Source organism: Schistocerca americana, chromosome 2 (assembly GCF_021461395.2).
Source record: "Schistocerca americana isolate TAMUIC-IGC-003095 chromosome 2, iqSchAmer2.1, whole genome shotgun sequence".
Lineage (NCBI taxonomy): Eukaryota > Metazoa > Arthropoda > Insecta > Orthoptera > Acrididae > Schistocerca > Schistocerca americana.
The window spans coordinates 52,007,751-52,029,262 of NC_060120.1; the positions used below are offsets into that span (position 1 = coordinate 52,007,751).

Below are 21,512 nucleotides of genomic sequence, written 5' to 3' on the forward strand. Positions count from 1 at the left end.
AGGAGTTTTGCCACAGATTTCAGTGCCTTTTTACCTTGCGTGCACTTCATTACAGACGTAATTGTGGTTTTTTCTTTCGGAATTATATCTATTTAAAACAGTCTGCAGCCCACTATTATATCATTACACTAGTGCTACCTCCTTCTGTCCTTTATCTCCACAACGGTTCAAATACCTCGTGATCACGTAGACAAGGTCGAATAATGCCTGTAGTAAGAATGAAGTCAATGCTTCAAGCTCAGTCACAACAGGAAGAGTAGTGGGTGCATTTCTAACACATGCAGCTGGAACAGGTGCCACCTTTCCACACTGTCTCACCTCAGAATCTACTGGCAAATTTTCCCATGACAAACTACTACAGAAAGTAAATAAACAAGAATGTGAGAGCATTAAGGGAACTAAATTCAAGGAAATCATTCTCCAGTTCTCCGAATTGTGTCAAATTCAGTACACTCCTTGATTAAGAAGGGTGCAATTAGACAACAGTTAATAGCATGAGTCTGATAACATACTGAAAATATTTCGTGACATGGTAAAAGAGAATGTAAAAAAATCAAATACAAGACAACCTAAGCTTCAGTTAAGGGTCATTCCACGTAAACACTCAGATATTTTAGTAGGTTCTACTGTGATCATTTCATAATTTAGTCATAACTGGTACATGGATACACTGTCCTAACTCTAACCATTTTTGACAACTTTAGATTTGAAGGCTCAAAGTTGTGTGTACCCAGTCATTAGGCAGGTACCAATTTCGCTATTTTCAAAGATCTACTAGTTGGTACTAAGTTGACCTACAGACCTAATTTTTAATCCATCTAGTATATAGGCCACTAAGTTAATATAATGTATAAAAAGTAGGATGCATAATTCAAATTTTTATGAAAAAATATTAAAACACACATTTTCTTATGCTGTGCCATAAAATCATGATTTTTTTTAAAAAAAGCATAACTTTGTACAGGTAAGCATTAGGGATCTCGGCTTGTGTACTGTAACTGCTCAGTCCTAGTTTTAATTACAAATAATAATGGAAAGCAAGAGGGGGCAGACTATGTAGACAGTTGCACGTCAACTTTTTTTGTGAAATGTTTACACAACTGGGTACCAAAAAAACAAAGAAGAATATTCTAACTCATTTTATTCACTGGTAAATAACAAAATGAAAATGCCACTTACACATATGACATATGAAACACTACAGTGAAATGACAAATAAGAGCCAAGTGTATTCCTTGAAGAAATGACATGCAAAATATTTGTGGTCGATGTATACAGTAGGTCTGAACTCTAAGCAGTTTAGAGCTGAAAAGAATTACCACTTATTTTTCTTGATGTATGTGTTTTCTTAATTTGTATGTTTTCTTTCACTGTAAAATGTCTTTTCTGTGCAAAGAATTAGAAGAGACGGCTCGGTTGCACATATGTGGTGGTATATCCTTATACTGCTAATGTGAGTTAAAGACAACTTCAGTAAAACAAAAGAACTGATGCAAGCAGCAATGAGAGACATTATATTATTATTATTATTATTATTATTATTATTATTTTACATACATACTACTGTATATAGACACAAAAATTCTGCAAAGCAAATTTTCATGAAATAGGAAATGTGTTCCATAATTATTCATACTTAAAACTAGGACTAATTGAGTTACAATGCACAAGCTGAAGTCTGTTTCGTTTTCCTGTACAAAGTTATGCTTCCCTTTTTTTAGGGGGGGAAAAAAAAGGGAGAGAGAGAGAGAGAGAGAGAGAGAGAGAGAGAGAGAGAGAGAGAGAGAGAGAGAGAGAGAGAGAAGAAAAAAAGAATTTAAAGTACAGCATGGAAAAGTGTATTTTTCAACATTTTTGATAAAAAAAACCTGTATGATGTATTTATCCTACTTTTTAAACATTATATCAACTTAAAGTGACTTGCATACTAAAAACTAAAACTCCGCCTGATCAGGCCATGGAGGCCCGATGAGATTGACCAGCCGCCGGGCCGTCGTCAGCCCACAGGCGTCACTGGATGTGGATATGAAGGGGCCTGTGATCAGCACACTGCTCTCCTTACCATATGTCACTTTACGAGACCGGAGCCACTACTTGTCAGTCAAGTAGCTCTTCAGTCTGCCTTACAAGGGTTGAGCACCCTGATTGCCTTTAAAACCCACATCCTTTCGTCTTTCCCTCTCCTTCCCTCCTTCCTGACGAAGCAACCGTTGGTTGCGAAAGCTAGAATTTTGTGTGTATGTATGTGTCTGTTTGTGTTTCTATCGACCTGCCAGTGCTTTCGTATGGTAAGTCACATCATCTTTGTTTTTAAATGTATTTTTTCCGCGTGGAACGTTTCCCTATTATATTCATATCATTAATTTGAACACAACAATCACGTTAATTATTGTCACTGTTGCATTTCGAAATCTTTTCTGTCATCTCATTTTCTCTTTCTGTTTTTTGCCAGTAGTTTCACTTTGTATTCACCTTCTCCTTTTTAGCGTAATCTAATACGCCGATATATACTCAATAATACGTAATAATACGTAACCTACTTCCAAACCATAACAAAAAAAATTTTTTTCCCGCTTTCAACACTACTGCCGCTGTAAAATCCACCGTTTCTAGTTCACAAACAGTTCCTTTCACCTATTAAACAACCATTTTGGCTAGTTCTAATAACTTTCGCTTTATTTCCATTTCCGTTTTTTCACACATCATTGATCATTTTTAGCCACTTCCCACAGGTTTTAACGTCATTATTTCTTCGTCAGACAATTGTTAGCCTCATTCTCACAATCTGCCACCACAAAACCACTCCTTTTAATGCATTTACACGTAGTTTTTTCGAAATTTTCCCGAATTTCTCCACCCTTTAACGTGTTTTGGCGACAACACAACCACCTAACCTTTATGCACATCGTTGTCTACCAACCCAAGTTCACCACAGGATCAACACAACCAACACTTTTTCCCCTTTTTTCACACCAGATCTCCAGTTGCTTTCTAGTTCACCTTTATCTCTCCCCATATATATATATTTTTTTCATTTTCATTTCAGCCTCATGTTACACATTCCACCTTCTAATACCATGCCACCCTCACAACACCCCCACAACACCCCCATTTAGTTTTATTTACATTCCCTCAGGAAACATGCCTTCGCCCTAGCCAGATTACACTCCCATATTTTATTTTCTCAGGCTTGTCTGACATTTGGCATTACCCCCAAAGGCCTCACACTTAAAGTTCCCATCTCTGGCTGTAACCCTTCTTTCTATCAGTCCCTATACCAGTTCCAAACTGAACAATCCATTGCCCTCACCAACCTAAACCTTCACCTACACATCAACTCAGCCAATGAACACACCCGTCAACTCCTGTCCTTAATAAAAGTCCTCAATATTTCCTCTCCCGCATCCACGCCGGCTGTTCAAAGCATCCTCCTACAGGCCAACCACAAATTAGAACAGCATGCCACCCTCCACCTCAAAAAATTATCCAATCTCCTGGTTTCCCACATCCGGAAAGGCAACTCACTCAACCTTCACAACCTTTCCAGATAAACCTCAACCTCCTCTCATTGCACACAAACCCAGTCTCTCCCATCTACTCAATCTCCCACTTACAGCTCCACTCCCTCCAAAACCTCAACATTCCAATCAACACAATCTGGAACCACAACACCCCAATTCAGTAGTTAACCTTTCCTCCAAACCTCTCTCCCAATCCGAAACTTCTGTCCTATCCAAAGGCCTCACCTTCAGCCCCACTCCCAGATTCAACCAAACAGCCCTCGTCAAAGATTTACTGTCCTACACTCGTACTCTATGCTGGAAATATCACTTTGCCACGAAGAAAAATGATCCTAATCCTACTCCTAATGATCCAACTCCCCAAGACACTATCCAAATTGAACCCTGCCTGGAACAGTTCCTTCCTCCGTCACAGCGGGACCCACCTCCTCTTCCTCAAAATCACCCTCTCCAAACCTTCCAGGAATTTCTGACTTCCAGCCTTTCCTCTCAATCCTTCTTAAAAAACCTTAATCCTACTCCCAACATCACCACTGCTGAAGCCCAGGCTATCCGTGATCTGAAGGCTGACTGATCCATCGTCATTCTTCCGGCGGACAAGGGTTCCACGACCGTGGTACTTGATCGTCGGGAGTATGTGGCTAAGGGACTGTGTCAGCTTTCAGACAACACCACATACAAAGTTTGCCAAGGTAATCCCATTCCTGATGTCCAGGCGGAGCTTCAAGGAATCCTCAGAACCTTAGGCCCCCTACAAAACCTTTCACCTGACTCCATCAACCTCCTAACCCCACCGACACCCCGCACCCCTAACTTCTACCTTCTTCCTAAAATTCACAAACCCAATCATCCTGGCCGCCCCATTGTAGCTGGTTACCAAGCCCCCACAGAACGTATCTCCGCCTACGTAGATCAACACCTTCAACCCATTACATGCAGTCTCCCATCCTTCATCAAAGACACCAAGCACTTTCTCGAACGCCTGGAACCCTTACCCAATCTGTTACCCCCGGAAACCATCCTTGTAACCATTGATGCCACTTCCTTATACACAAATATCCCGCACGTCCAGGGCCTCGCTGCGATGGAGCACTTCCTTTCACGCTGATCACCTGCCACCCTACCTAAAACCTCTTTCCTCATTACCTTAGCCAGCTTCATCCTGACCCACAACTTCTTCACTTTTGAAGGCCAGACATACCAACAATTTAAGGGAACAGCCATGGGTACCAGGATGGCCCCCTCGTATGCCAACCTATTCATGGGTCGCTTAAAGGAAGCCTTCTTGGTTACCCAGGCCTGCCAACCCAAAGTTTGGTACAGATTTACTGATGACATCTTCATGATCTGGACTCACAGTGAAGAAGAACTCCAGAATTTCCTCTCCAACCTCAACTCCTTTGGTTCCATCAGATTCACCTGGTCCTACTCCAAATCCCATGCCACTTTGACGTTAACCTCCACCTGTCCAATGGCCAGCTTCACACGTCCGTCCACATCAAACCCACCAACAAGCAACAGTACCTCCATTATGACAGCTGCCACCCATTCCACATCAAACGGTCCCTTCCCTACAGCCTAGGTCTTCGTGGCAAACGAATCTGCTCCAGTCCGGAATCCCTGAAGCATTACACCAACAACCTGAAAACAGCTTTCGCATCCCGCAACTACCCTCCCGTCCTGGTACAGAAGCAAATAACCAGAGCCACTTCCTCATCTCCTCAAACCCAGAACCTCCCACAGAAGAACCCCAAAAGTGCCCCACTTGTGACAGGATACTTTCCGGGACTGGATCAGTCTCTGAATGTGGCTCTCCAGCAGGGATACGACTTCCTCAAATCCTGCCCTGAAATGAGATCCATCCTTCTTGAAATCCTCCCCACTCCACCAAGAGTGTCTTTCCGCCGTCCACCTAACCTTCGTAACCTGTTAGTTCATCCCTATGAAATCCCCAAACCTTCTTCCCTACCCTCTGGCTCCTACCCTTGTAACGACCCCGGTGTAAAACCTGTCCCATGCACCCTCCCACCACCACCTACTCCAGTCCTGTAACCCGGAAGGTGTACACGATCAAAGGCAGAGCCACGTGTGAAAGCACCCACGTGATTTATCAACTGACCTGCCTACACTGTGACGCATTCTATGTGGGAACAAACCAGCAACAAACTGTCCATTCGCATGAATGGACTCAGGCAGACAGTGTTTGTTGGTAAGGAGGATCACCCTGTGGCTAAACATGCCTTGGTGCACGGCCAGCACATCTTGGCAGAGTGTTACACCGTCTGGGTTATCTGAATACTTCCCACTAACACCAACCTATCCGAACTCTGGAGATGGGAACTTGCTCTTCAATATATCCTCTCTTCCCGTTATCCACCAGGCCTCAATCTCCGCTAATTTCAAGTTGCCGCCACTCATACCTCACCTGTCATTCAACAACACCTTTGCCTCTGCACGTCCGCCTCAACTGGCATCTCTGCCCAAACTCTTTGCCTTTTAATATGTCTGCTTGTGTCTGTATATGTGTGGATCGATGTGTGTGTGTGCGCGCGCGCGAGCGAGTGTATACCTGTCCTTTTTTCCCCCAAGGTAAGTCTTTCCGCTCCCGGGATTGGAATGACTCCTTACCCTCTCCTTTAAAACCCACATCCTTTCGTCTTTCCCTCTCCTTCCCTCTTTCCTGACGAAGCAACCGTTGGTTGCGAAAGCTAGAATTTCGTGTGTATGTATGTGTGTGTCTGTCTGTGTTTCTATCGACCTGCCAGCACTTTCGTATGGTGAGTCACATCATCTTTGTTTTTAGATATATTTTTCCTACATGGAATGTTTCCCTACGTAGGAAAAATATATCTAAAAACAAAGATGATGTGACTTACTAAAGTAAAGTGCTGGCAGGTCGACAGACAAACAAACAAACACAAACATACACACAAAATTCAAGCTTTTGCAACAAACTGTTGCCTCATCAGGAAAGAGGGAAGGAGAGGGAAAGACGAAAGGATGTGGGTTTTAAGGGAGAGGGTAAGGAGTCATTCCAATCCCAGGAGCGGAAAGACTTACCTTAGGGGGAAAAAAGGACGGGTATATACACACACACACACACACACACACACACACACACACACACACACACACATCCATCCACGCATATACAAACACAAGCAGACATATTTCTGTGGAAACTTTGTAATTCTATCAATATTTACTGAAATAAATACTCTAAAAAATAAACAATAAAGTAGTGAGGACAGACTAAACAATTTGCATTTTAACTCCTAAGTGACACTTAATATCAGGGAAGATAAAATGAAATTCAGGAAAAAAAGGCATTGCCTGTCCTAATTAAATGTATGTATTATGAAGCAACATCCCACAACCTAGTTTGCAGGATGCTGATATAATGGCTTCCAGGGGCAGCAAAACTTTATTTTCAATATTTCTCATTGACCAAATTTAAAATGCTGTCATAATCTACCCATTAGGAGGTATAATCTCATGTTAAAAGTTTAACAAAGTAAGACTAGTATTACAATTAGAAACTGCATGTGTTCAGAGGCATTGCAACTAACGATGTACAAGTACCCAGACTTTATTCAACTGCTATTTGAGAATGAGAGCACTTAGTGAGTTCCAACAAACTTACACCATATTTCAAACCTTTTCAAAACTTTTTCTTGCTCACATGTTAAGATCAAACATTTAACACATTACCTCATTTGTACATTAGTATGACATTTGAAGCTGTTTTACACATGGGAGTTCGATTCTTTAAAGAACTGGGGGTTTTATGGTAATCTTCGTTGGGATCCAAATGGGCACAAGCTTTGTAAAGACCTGTTAATTGTATCCGAAGTTCTGAAATAAGACTCCATCTAAAATAACTGCAGTTCTTGCTTAACTAGAAGATATATTCATTTATTACAAGAAATCATCAAGTGAGGTATGGGATGAGGTAAACAAAAAGCATAATTTGAAGTAGGCCTGTTTAAAGAGTTCAGTTGGGAACCACTGGGGGGGGGATCAACATCCAGAGACAAAGAACAGATGACACACCATATTTCAGTTTAAAAATAAGGGTCCAGTTATTACATTAATTTTTTAAACTTCATCATCTTAAATCTTGCCACCCTCAAAAATGTTCCATAATGTAGGCATGTTAAGCCATCAGGCAAATTTCAACTTCTGAAATAGTTCTGTTAAGAAATAAACTGTAAATTTCAAATAAAATCTACAGCAATACTTAATAAAATGTGTCACAATACTGAAGTATAGTGAATAGGGTAGCATAATAAACAAATGTTTGCGACTAAGTCCTCACGAGAAGTGATTAATGTGCACCCTGGGCGAGAAGAAATACAGGTCTGGATCAAAATTATTTCTGATTTCAGTTGCAATACCATATTTTATAGAAGGTTTTTTTAATGATTGGCCTAAAAATTGGGCGATACAGAATAAAGTTGGAAAATGCAGGTTTTATAATAAATTCATTTTGCACAGACTTTAGTATCTACATACAATAAGTAGTGCAAGACTTTTTCTAAAAGCAGGTTGGTTTTATTCAGGATTCCAATACATCATGCTCTTCTCCACTATTTTGGCTAGAAAACCCTATTTTTCAATATAATCTTTGTCCAATGAGACAGCCTTACGCCTCCTAAATGGGAGGGCCTGTGTGCCTGTACAGTACCACACTACTGGTCGACGCTAGAGCCAACATCTTGATGCATCAATTATGTGCCCATAACCCACATACTGTTTCTTGTGGAGTGTATCCTTCATTGGGCCAAACAGATGGAAGTCTGAAGTTGTGAGGCAAAAAATTCTGCACAGAAGATCCTTTGCTCTTTATGATCTTCTTTACGCAGCGAGGATCCCGGTGTATACAAACCTCTGGGTATCCCAACTGGTGGACAGGTGTGTCAACACTACCAACAGATATCTCCACCTGAGAAGCGAACTGTTTGTTTGTGACATGTTGATCGCCTCGAGTGTGTGTCTACATCTGCACTCTCTAACACTGCACAAGTCACAGCTGTGTGCAATTGGCTGGCACACGGATGATTGGACAGGTTTGTGTGAACTTGTTGTGATGGTGACAAAGACGCCTCACCCAATGACGCACAATGCTTTTGTTCACTGCCAGGTTCCCACAGGCCTTCGGTAAGTGCCTATGAATTTCTGTGATGTTCTGGTTTTCTGCCAGAAGGAACTCGATAACACATCTCTGCTTGGAATGGACCACTGATACAGAAGTCATTCTGAAGGCTATGTATAGTGCTGCCACTTCATCAAAGTGTAGGGGCTGGAGTGGGTTTTCACAAAGTGCCACAACAAATTCAGCATTTTTTCAACTGAAATTGGCTGGTAAAAAAATTTGTTGCATAACTTATTGAACACCTCTCATACTGAAACGAAATTTGGTCTCTTTATTGGAGCCGTGAGCATATCATCATGCCTTACAGAAAAGTGAAACACCCAGAAGGAGAGGAGCAAACAAAATGAAAAGTTCATGGGTTGCTAAAGTATGTGATGTTATTTCAGTGTTTATAAAACTGAGTCGAATTTACAGCGAACATGGTAGTATGATCCCACTTATCAGTTTGACACTGCACCTCCTCTGGCCTTGCTGCATGTACTGATTTGATGGGTAGGGGTGTCATAAAACAGTTTCATCCTCTCTTGAGGCAAGGTGGCCCACAAATGTGGTCCTTGATATGCTGGATACTGGCACGGAGGAAATTTATGTCTAACTGGCCTCACAATGTTCTCTCGGGGACAGATCTAAGGACCTAGCTGACCACAGGAGTACCTCAACATCATCCAGACAGTTCATGAAGACATGGGCCACATGTGGGCGAGCATTATACTGTTGAAAAATGTCATCACAATACTGTCGCACGAGATGCAACACATGACGACACAAGATGTCTGTGACATACCACTGTGTCGTGCCTTCACAGTTCCCTCATTCAGTACCAACTGTGACGTGTGGCCATACCCAATGGCTCCCCACAGCATGATGCTGAGTGTCACAATGCTGTGCCTAAAACATTGGAAGAATGGGAACTCCACCATGCTCTCCACCATAATTGCCGACATTGGCCGTCCGGGGTAGTGCAGAACTACAATTCATTGTTGAACAAAGTGTGACACCATTCAACAAGCTGCCCACGCTTCCTGGTCTTGGCACCACTCCAAACAGTCAAGTGGTGTTGTATTAATGGCAGCCTGCACATGGGATAGCAATTCACTGGCCTAGCTGCTGCTAGTCTCTGACCAATGATGCAGGATTACATGGAATGAGCCAGGGAGTCCATCACTTGTTCTCTGACTGCAAGTACAGGTGTGAAGGGGGTTATGATGAGCTTGGTGCACAAAGTGGCAATCTCCCCCGCCCACTGGCCCCTCCCTCCCGTGTTCTACAGAAACCTTTGTGAGTGTATTTGCTCTTATGTTCCCATGCATTCCATCAGGCCACTGTCACATTCAAATGCCGCAGAAAACTGGATATTACATGATATGACCAGCCAGCCAAATGGAGGCACGTAATGAGATCATTTTCTGTCAGGAGCTGTTAAATACTATCACATGTGCATGCGGCAGAGCTCAATCAACAACTCTAAATAATTTCCATACTCGCTGACATGTTGTACGTGTAAAAAGTTATATTGACATCCAACCATGTCATCTGGATGCTCCACTTTTTTTTTGTCTGACTGTGTAGACTGTGCCTGTCCTTATGGTAACTGAAACTGTCATACCGCTTTACATGCAACACTGTCACACGAGTACTCCATCCACAAAATTTTCCTTTAGTAAACTTTATGATTGCACTGAGAAATGTACTGGCATAGGAATTATTTGCCCATAAAATTTGTGCTGTTATTTAAAATTATTCAGCTTCTCAGAAAATTGACTGTCCCCAACACTTTAAAAAGGAAGACTTCTTTTTCTAACGTCTGTAATTTACCAGTTTACATGTATCACTGGAAATTGGCACATATACCACACACTTTTTTAAGTATAGAACTGCATGAACTGAACATAAGATGATGAAATGCCAAATTCTCTGTCCTCTCAAACTGCTTGTAACTTGTTTTCCTGAATCAAAATAATTTGTTTGCTTCATGATGTCACATTCATTACACTATTGTAATAGGTCTCACTCTGCTGGTCGTCTTATCTCGAAATGTCCAACATGGTTTTTTAAAAAAGGGACTTAACATCTGAGGTCATCAGTCCCCTACAACTTAGAACTACTTAAACCTAACTAACCAAAGGACATCACACACATCCATGCCCGAGGCAGGATTCGAACCTGCGACCGTAGCAGTCGCGTGGTTCTGGACTGAAGCGCCTAGAACCGCTCAGCCACAGCGGCCGGCTTGGTTATCACTTTTCCTTGTTACCTGCACTGTGAACATTACATAAAGCAATGCTACATATCAATTAATTTTACTGGTATTATCCTCTCTTCCTCTAACAAACAGAGGTTCATAAAACAGTTAGCAGATATCTGCAACTTTACATGTAATAGGCAGCTAGATATTGCCTTTTTTGTTGTACACGATAATCCTTGGAAATAAGTTATTGTACAGAAAAAAATAAGTTAAGTAATGTAACTAACAATAATTTTGTAGTGTTCCCTGTACTCAATACCATTTTCTTGAAATGCTAATGTTGATCCTAATTTCTTGAAAATTTAGTACATAATCACTGTGCAAGCAATGCAGCTATCACTACAATTACAATTTAACATGTAGTGTGATAATTTCTACTGATTTGCACAACTTCTTAGCTGTAATAGACATCAGTTGGATGTAACGAAAGTACTCATAGAGATTTAACTAATTTCTATGATATTCTCCCTGTTGGCAGATCTCAAGCATCTGAGGGTTTCTTGAATATGTGGATATTGCCGCTTCTGTTCCTTTATGGTGTTATAACCATTTGGAATAGTTCTTCCGAAAACAAATTATCGGTACAAAGCATTGGTGAATAACATTTTTAAAAAGTAGGAACAACGCAGGATAATGTACCGAGAAGGAAATCACTGAGAATATTCCAGTTGATTAAACATACTGTTGAATTTATCTTTTTGTATAAGACAATTTGAAAACTGACAGCATACTCAGCCAGAAAGTTCAAGGAAAATATGCATTACATAAAGGTTCTGGATTGGCTTCCTCTGTCTACACAATCTATTCTAATGATACAAGGGAGCTCCGAATGGTACTGGAAAAGCAAAACATATCCATGAGTAAACTTTACAGAAGAATAGAGTTTTTTCTGTGAACTACGGACATTTACTGGAGACTAAGTAGGCCTAAAGCTTTACACAGTGTTAATTGGAATATACTCTTTTGACATTCTGAAGACAGCAGTAACAAAACGCTGGGAGTGAAATATTAACTATAACTTGTGGAGAAACCAGATCGTAAATATAAAAGACAAGGAACATGAAATTGAAGCTCAGAAGCTGAGAAGAGGGTGAGACAGTGTTGTGGCCTATGCCTGACATTATTCAATCAGTATGCTGGGCAAGCTACAAATTAAGCCAAGGAGAAATGTGGAAAGATAATTAAAGTTCAGGGACAAGAAACAAAGACTTTCATGTTTACCAACAACACCATACATCGATCAGAGACCATAAAACGCTTTCAGGAGCAGCTACACAGAGTGGATTGGTGTATAGCGCCTCGAAAGACAGTTATAAGACAAATATCAACAAAGGTAATAAGAGTGTAGCTGAATTAAATTAGATGATGTGCACAGAATTAGATTAGGAAAGGAGTTTGGCTATTTGGGTGGCAAAACAACTGACAACAGACAAAGTAGGAAAGATATAAAAGACAGACAGGAACAGCAAGGAAAGTGTTTCAGAAAAAAAGAAAGAAGAAAGAAGTGGAAAAACACTAAAAATGAATGTAACTGCTAGGAAAGCATTCTGAAGTATCTGGAGTGTAGCATTGTATTGAAGAGAAAAATGGACGATTAACATTTCAGACAAGAAGAAAATAATACAAGCTTTTGAAATGCGGTGCTACAGTAGAATGCTGAAGACCATATGAGTAAATTGGATGACTGATAAAGATGATCTAAATCAAACTGGGAAGAAAACAAATTTATAGTACAACTTGGCTAAAGGAAGTTATCAGTTATCAATACACATCCTGAAGTAGCAAGGAATAGCCAATTTGGTAATAGAGGGAAATGTGGGCAGTAAAAGTTGAAGAGCAATACCAAGGCTTGACAACACGAAGTTGGTTTTCATATGATAACACTACCATGAAGAGCTTCAAACAACCAGTCTTTGAAGCACTGTGATGATGGTCACCACCACCACCACCAACACCAACAACAACAGCAACAGCAACAGAAAATACACCAGGAGCAGCTATGAATATATCTGTGCGTGAAATAGGAAAACTTCAAAAATAAAATAAAAAATAACCACACTTCACTTCAGTTTTAGCATGTCATTATAGGAAATTGGCAAAAGTTTAAAATATCCATCATTCACATTTCTGACTACTTGGAAAAATGTGGTATGTAACTCATGTAAAAGTATTACTCTTTTCATCATCAATGGTGTATGGTGCACAATCTGAGCCAATTTTGGAAGATCTGAAATTGTTATGAAGGTAGGGTTATTCAGTTCGTGTACCTTGCATCACACCGTAACTGAGGAAAGATAATTCACAATTGTGATCTGAGTTTGATACTATTCGGAATTTCGGTCTTTTCTTTCATAATAACCAAAACTTTTTGATGATTGTGATCAATGCACATTTCTTCGAAGATTTAATTCTCATACAATTTTGCATACGCCCTACATCTCAGTGATGTACGAGATATATATGCCAAATTTCAAGAAGATTAGAGGATAGTTGGGAGTTTCACACACTGATAACTTTTACCTCTAATCAGTGAAATTTCAAATAAGGGCTTCAACAGAAACAGGAAAAAAGAAAAGTTGCCTGGTGGAAAGCTTTTAGGAGCTCAGCTCCCTTAAAAGAAACAAGTATTTTTAGTTTTCTTTTGCCGTCACAAGGAAATGCAAGATACACTTTCGGCTGCCGCTAAATCTAACAGTACCAAACAACAGGATGTGTAGAGGAAAGCAACTATCCCTATTGAGGCAGGAGAGTATCTGTGCCACAATACAGAAACTGTACACAGAATACCAAAATCTGGGAAAAGATAAAATCGAGAAATAGGGACAAAGCAAATGTGTAACAGCAGATTTGGAAAGGTGATCTTGTCAAGTTTTTTGACATCTCTTGGCAAAATGTGATGGACGTTGCTAGCTTATCTCAAGAAGACAAAGAATTTCTTTGGCACATAGAGAAGATCATACTGAGTTAATCAATGAGTGTAGTAGACATGGTTTTTGCCTCAAAAATAAAAACTTAGTTTACAGAGGAAGGGAAAAAAGTTCATATAAGAATAAACCTTACAAAGCTATCGCTCGATCAATTAGATAGTTATACTGGAAGCCATCAGCACATGGTGACAAAGAGGCCGAGTGTACATTTCCAGCAATGAAAATATGTTCAAGCCCTAGATTAAAACCTTTTGATCAGGGACAAGGCTGCTTGGGATCGAGAACAGCTCTCTATTATTTATAACTACTGCAAAGTGCCTTGAACATCATGTTTCAAAAATTTCTGTATGTACAGCCACCGCTAACCAAGGTTGGGTAATTAATATAAGTAAAATAGCAAAGGCAAACTTAGAGTCACTCTTTGAACATCCTCCTCATTTGATCTTTCACTGGGACAGTGAATTATTGCCCTGGAAGACAGAGATGCAGTTCTAGTGACTGGTAAAAATTCTGAGTACTTGCTTGGCATACCACCTTTGAACTGAATGGTACTGGTGGGCAGATAGTTGAAGTAGTCACGACATCACTGGTACGTCTTTCGATAATACAGAATCCAATACAGGACCGATCCAAGGGGCATGTGCCATGTGGTGCAGCTGAAAGGGAGTTTGGACTAATGTTGTGTGTGGCTTACATCATCACAGCCATGAGCTAATATTGACAAGGACAGTTTGAGGGAGTGCTGTGGCATACACTCAAGTGGTCTTGACAGCCAGATTTTTTGGAACTTACACCGTATGTGGGCTTCACTTGATAAGAAGTTACATATGATAATGCTGGATGAAGGAAGTCTTGTTCAAGGCTTCCATGAAGAGCAATGAGTGAAAATTGTTAACTACATACAAAATGTCCTGAAAGATGGAAATCACTCAAGAGAAAACCACAAAGAGTTATTGCTGCAATCACTCCTGTGCCTATGAGACTGGTCTAAATACAACTTAAGTTTCAGGATCCCAGAGGCTCTGCATCATGTAAGGTGAATGCACTAAAAATTGTCCTCTTCACTAAATAGTTGAACACTCATCAACAAGAATTGAAAGGAATGAAACAGGTTGCAGATTTTATCAGCCTCAAGTACATCTGCTGTTGGCATGTGGAAATTGTATATCAATGGCCTCTAAAGGCTGATTTAGATATGCTACAGTTTCTGGGCACTTCCCAGATGCAGACACCAAGGAAGTGCTCTCACAGTTGCTAAGAGACGCTGGTGTGTTATCAGTAAGAAACAAAGGTTAGATTGGGTTTTATGGACGAACTTTTTACTCAGGCTGTTAAGGAAAATTTTACCAAAAATTTAGAAACCAAACCAGCAAAGAAAAAGGAAATGAAACAATTACAGCGTAAAAACCAAGTTTTTGAAGGGATGGATCTCAGCCATTTCATAACTAGTAATACAAATGCATTTTTGGAATTTTCTGGGAGCCCTGATTTGACAGAATCTGCAATTATTCTCTATGAAGCCACTGAATGCTCTTAAGGTCAGTGATACCACAGAAAGAGGAAGTGTTCTGATTAAAAAGTTTAACGAATTGGTCGGGGATAAACAATAAAAACAATTCTTGTTAAGGGTAGTCGAGCATCACAGAAAAGTCATCACCAAGCGTACAAAAGAAGGGACAGGATCGTTCAAATATGATTAATGAAAAACATTTTGCCTTTCGTACTGCCTACTAATCTTAGTTTCTATTTTTAATATTAAGCTTGCTATTTCTAGTTTACTCAATAACACTAATTAACATTAAAAAGTGTATTTTTTGCCACCTTTACAAAAATGATCCAAGTGTGCAACCTCTAAATGTTATTCAAACTTGACATGTATATCTTTTACATCACTGAGACTCAAGGCGTAATTTAAGCTAAGTACGCAAAAAAATTTACATTTTATTTTTTGTCTTGCAAAATGAAACACCTTATTATACGTGCATCAATGTAATCTCATGTTTGAGAAATAAAACCAACAACATAGAATCAGTATAACCACATTTGAAATCATTGTTTGACACACTTACACAACAGTTCTTTACACGAAGAATTTGTCTCAATCATTCCCTATGCTATACTTCAGTTATAGCTATTATCAAATCTAATGAGACCTTGCGGACTAGCCTGTTTGGATTTTCCTCATGTTTCTAGGATTTGAAGATCAGAGCTCAGTTATCAATGCTGTTAAAGAGTGAGATTTACCTCATAAAAACTTCTAAGAAACTGACTTTGAAGACTGGATACCTGCTAGGTATAACCCATCTTGAGGAATAGTGAAAAGGCGTCTGGTGGTTGCAACTGTCTGAACCTGTTTACTATATTCAAGCCTCAGTCTCTCACTACAATTTTTACCCCTGATCAAACAAAGAAAAAAGCCACGCTGTTGGTGTGCCAGCTCCCTCAGTGATACATGGCTATAAACACAAACTAGCTCCAATTATATGTTTAACACAGATCAACCAAGTGGAAGGATAGTAATAAATTTTGGAACTTACTGGAAGTGCATGTTTTCTCCTTATATTTTGTGTTCTCCAAATAAACAAGTTACCAGACTTAATGTGTAATACTTCTTGCCTCAGTTTTAATTAGTTTTCTACATAATAATAACTAGTGTTTATGAAGATTATGAAGTATTTCTCTGTCACTAGGCACAAAAATTCCTTGGTCGAACTACGTATAATAGAAATTCATCTGTATAAGTCAGTTCATTTTTTGTTTTTATGTACTCAAGTGGCTACTCCCCATCCAATAGTAAAACCAAGTTGTGTAATTTTTCAGGGCCACGAGACAGCTGTAGTCACACAACTAATTAATTTGAGTAGTAGTCCATCAAATTTACATTAAATAATTTGAAGTGCCAAGCAAAAACGTTCTTTGCAAAAAACCTCATTTCCATTCATTTTGGTACTACTGACTACATAGATAATCAAACGAACACAATATTTTAGATGTCTCTTTTTGCCAATGATTATTTATTCTATTGCTGACTACTTAACTGTTCCAGTGCTTTACTTCACTGGTGTTTACAGCGCCTAGTATCCCTCAGCTATATTTATATGACGATGAAATAATGTTCTGCGTTGTTCATTTCATGGTACTGGAGGACTAGTTGATAATTTCACTTCATGCAAATACTTCTACCCCCTTCTCAATAAAGAAGCAGCTGCTTTTATTTCTTATTCTGGCGATGAAGTGTTATTATGGTAGTGAAAGGGAATATTTGCTTCACAAAGAAACAGTTACAAGAAACATAGAAAGAGGTAAATTACTGTTTATTTGGTAGTGTCTCCTTCCATTTTTTAAACCAAATTCAACCTGTACTGACAAGCCAACAGTTTTATTTTTGCTAAAAGGAAGAAAACACAACACAAAAAATTCCTGTATCATTTGACCTCACCAACTTTACCTAAAGAGCTAAACGAGTTATTTCCAGTTAATTAGTTAACCCTAGTAGCTGCAATCACAGATAAGAGTATAGTAACGGATACAGGCCACAGTGCATGCGTGACATGGACTTGCTAACTTGCCACTCGTGGAGAAAGACTAAATATTTACATTTGTGAGTGTACCCTTAACAATGAAATTATAACTGTGTAGTATTTCCTTGACAGGGAAGAGAATCTTCCCTGTAACGTAAAGGTAATTTGAAAAGAAGAGAATGATTTCCTACGAAGAAAAAGCATTGTCTGCAGCTTTCAGTGACGTACTGATAACATACCCTGAACAGCAGATTTTGTAATAATGTAACAGTAGCAGTTAGAATTATACTTTCACTGTGTTGTTTGGTTCTGTGTAAATTATATTGAGGTAGATGGGAAACCAATACCCATTTCTGAGATCACGTGTACGCCCTCTGCATCAATGTGATCAGTGAACAACACAAAACAAGGACAATATCCTGTATAATGTAAACTGTAAGCTCGGTGAGCACATACCCTATTAAGGGGAGAGGCATTATCTCCCACTCAATATGTTGCTCATATTTCAGCCTCAGTCTAACCCCAAAGATAATTACAGCCTAAAAATACATAATCTATTCCTCGTCACAATCATACCAAAGCCATTACATTGGTAATTTGCAATAAAAGCAATACATAAGTGCATTGGCTAACGTTTTCCGACTGCTCTACTTTACGACAGATTAGACAGGTGATAAAACACATACATTTTAGCATTTCTCAAAGGGAAAGTTGGGAGTGGAGGAGTAGATGCAGTCCCTCACATCCACCCCCCCCCTCCAGTCTTCCTGCATTTGGTTTGCAGTTATAATAAGTGAATAGTACTACATTTGGCCTAAAATTTCAAGCACAGCAGTTAAACATTACTTTACAATACTGCAACAAATTAAAGATGAGGATGGCAGCAGTTGATTAATGTAATGAACTCAGTATTTATCTTTGCTTAAGGTTCCCAGAATAAACTACTCAAATACAATGCTTTGCACAAGTGAAAAGTATTCTGCTACATACAATAAAACACAAATAAATATGCTCTCTTCAGTTGCTCAGTGTTCAGGTAATCTAATTATTACAAAGGCAATCAAGTTTGTATTTCTACTGCTGTGTGTCTTTGCTACATGTCAACAGCAGAATTAATCCCTCAGAAGATGTCACAGTGTGTCTAAAAATTGATACCCAGGCACCTGCTGAACATCTTGAGTCAATAACACCTAACACAACTGCTCTGGCCTTTTACCTTCTCCATCTGTCTCTGATATACATTTTACATGGCCATAATTTTGTAAATTTTGAATAATTTTATCAAGTAGACATTGAGTTTAATTTGTAACACACACACACATCACACATGCAAAACTGAAAAATTTAATGCAGCCCCAGAAATCAAAATATGTGAGCTCTATTCTTGAAATACTTTTACTCAAAATGATTACTAGTGGCATGACATTTGAATATAAATTAAGTTCAGAATTACATTCATAGATATTCAGTAGTAAAAATACTCACATTATGAGTACTGTGTGGAATTGAAAGTGTAACTGAAATGATGTCCTTAGACAACATATTTAAAACAAATTGCATAATGTTGCTGTACACACAGAATATCTTGTCACAACACAATCAGCAAAACCAAGCTTATTATCTCTTAGGTGACATATACTACTCACCTTTGATGATAATTTTTCATCCTCCGGAGATGGTGCACTTGAAGGCCCATGCCCATTTTCTCCTTCGGTTGGCCTTTGCACTGATGAAGAAGCAGATGTTGTTGCAGGTGAATGTTGAAAATTCACTTCCAACAGTTCCGGAGATCCCTGCACTATTGAATCTGGAGCTTGAGCTATCTTTATAGGTGGGTCCAATTCACCATTACCATCTAACAATGGCTGGCTTTGATTTCTAACAGCAACAGGAGGAGTGTCACCAGGTAAATTTGCCGGTGTGCCACCACTACTGCCAGACAGTTTTCTTGGACGGCCACGTTTTCTCTTAGGGGCTGTAAGAGCTGATCCTAACAACGGGTTTGCTACAGTCGCTGCTGATGCAGAACGCTTCTGTGCTGTTGGTGTTGGAGGATGTATTCGGTGAAGATGTGGAGGTGGTGGAGGAGGCGGTGGTGGTGGCGGCGGTGGTGGTGTATGTGTAGTCACAACAGGTGGGGGAACAGATGAAAGCAGAGAAGAGGTTATGGAGGGTATATCACATCTTTCTTCATTCACTTCCGTTAATCCCTTTATCCGTAATGATTCAGCAACTTTTAGAAATGCAGTCAGGCGGTCCTGATCAACACTAACTTCACCCCTATACATAAAGTCTAGTAAACTCCTCATGTCACAATAGGGTACATCTTTCAGTATGACTATAGGGTGCTTGTCAGGATGTCCTACGAACAGGGCTTGAAAATAGGGGCTGCAAGCTGATAGCACCATTTTGTGGGCGCGAAGTAAACGCCCTTCGACTGCGAGCGTAACATCCACAAACGATTCATCATGTAATAGTTGATCAAACACGGAGAGAAGATTTGACTGGTGGTTGTTCCAACGAAGGCAGAATCGCTGCGATTGCAGTGCTGACGTCATGGCTACCGATGGTGGTTGCTAGCAGGTGGTGGAATTCCGTACATCACCCGAACACCTATTATTTGAAAGACATACAATTAAAAAACCATTGTAACAATTGTATGGTACACACTACAGACAGTACAAACAACATCGAATCATACAGGTGGCTTTACACATTTACAATAACGATACAGATACTCAACTCACTTTAAAATATTTCAAACAAAATTAAAAAACAAAACACTTGAGTTCAAATGTAAATAACTAGTATTTTATAAAGACATTTAGTATTACCCAACCCTTTTCCGTCACGGCGGACCCAGCCCTGCCGCCATGTTGCTCTTATCATAAGCGCTTTACCCCACCCCTCCACCCGACGGAGAACTTTTACGCAACCCTTCTCCACTCTTTCCACACAATACGAGAAAAGGATTTGAATTGCGTTACAAGACACTTCACAATGCAAAATTTCGCTGTCACTTTATAGAACGATAACTTCCATGATTTATCGCCAAATTATTGTGTATAATATTGATTTCGCTTAGGGTAAAGCGATGTCGTCGACCCTACTGCGTATTTTCACTGCGCCGATATTTCTCACAAAATCGACAAGTACACAATGACATTTCACATCCTCACATCAGAATGTACACAGAACGATAATAACTACGTTCGAGATTCTAATAACACTACCTGGGCATTTCAGTAGCGTTGGCATTGAAGAGGGATGAAATCCTTGCCAGGATCGAAATCCCACACTACACTTCAAGACGCCATGTCAGCAAGTAGCCAACGGTTACATCTAAAACTCGCTGCGCCTGCGCAGTCGCGGCAGGAGCAGAAGCGCAGCGCAGAGGGGGATTATAATTGTATGTTGGTATTGTTGTAGCATTGTTCACAATAGCCAACCTGTTTTCGACTGCACTCAAAAACGTCGCATCACTGAAATATTTTCTTTAGATGTATTGATCACAGAAGAAACAATCGGCGAGGATTTTTTTCGCAGTGAAAAGTGTTCTTGTCGGAAAAACACCCAGACTCTTCAGTTGTTTCTATAAATGAGGCAATATTTTAAAGCAAGTGATTTTCAGAAAAACAAAGTGGATTTAATTTTTAGAACTCAATACGTTGACAGTTGGTATAGATAAAAAACCGTAAGCCAGGCGTTGTTTTGTTTTTTACGTAATTACAATAATACGTAAAACAGTGGTAAATCTCATCGCCAGACAAAGGGATAGTTTCATTAAAATACGATATTCCGAGAGTTCATAAAACTAATAAATATATTAAAATTTGTTGTACTACATGTAGTGGGGTGGGCGCGTACTGTATTGTTTTAAAGCTATTGATAGTGCTGTCAATTAAATCCAGTTTGTTTATTTTTTCATTTACGCACGTGGTCTGGTTAACAGAGGAAAAAAAAACAGCTCGGCTGGGAAAGATATTTAGGTTCTAATTAAAAATTTTGAAGATAATTTTACCCCTCGAAGTAATTTATATCGTTGAACTTCGATCTCGATAGAGTTCCTGCTGCAACGGAAGTGGAATGTTTATATCATGGTGTCAAAATTGCCTAAGAAACCCAAGCATGTTGCTTACGGAA

The 21,512-nt window shown here is 39.6% G+C and overlaps 1 protein-coding gene across 5 annotated transcripts in view; it reads right to left on the reverse strand.

The window, feature by feature from the left end:
• Positions 1-20,687, reverse strand: part of LOC124596085 (protein tramtrack, alpha isoform-like) — a 152,534-nt gene extending 131,847 nt beyond the window's left edge. For 4 of the 5 annotated variants that reach the window (XM_047135077.1, XM_047135075.1, XM_047135078.1 and 1 more), the window contains exons 1-2: positions 20,603-20,687; positions 19,016-19,982 (exon numbers count right to left, since the gene is read on the reverse strand). In XM_047135077.1, coding sequence (XP_046991033.1) covers positions 19,016-19,927 — 912 coding nt within the window. In that variant the 5' untranslated portion in view covers positions 19,928-19,982; positions 20,603-20,687. Of the gene's footprint in view, positions 1-19,015; positions 19,983-20,203; positions 20,245-20,602 lie in introns of those variants that run through there. The other variant, XM_047135076.1, reaches the window with a different exon arrangement.
• Positions 20,688-21,512: the final 825 nt, after the last annotated feature.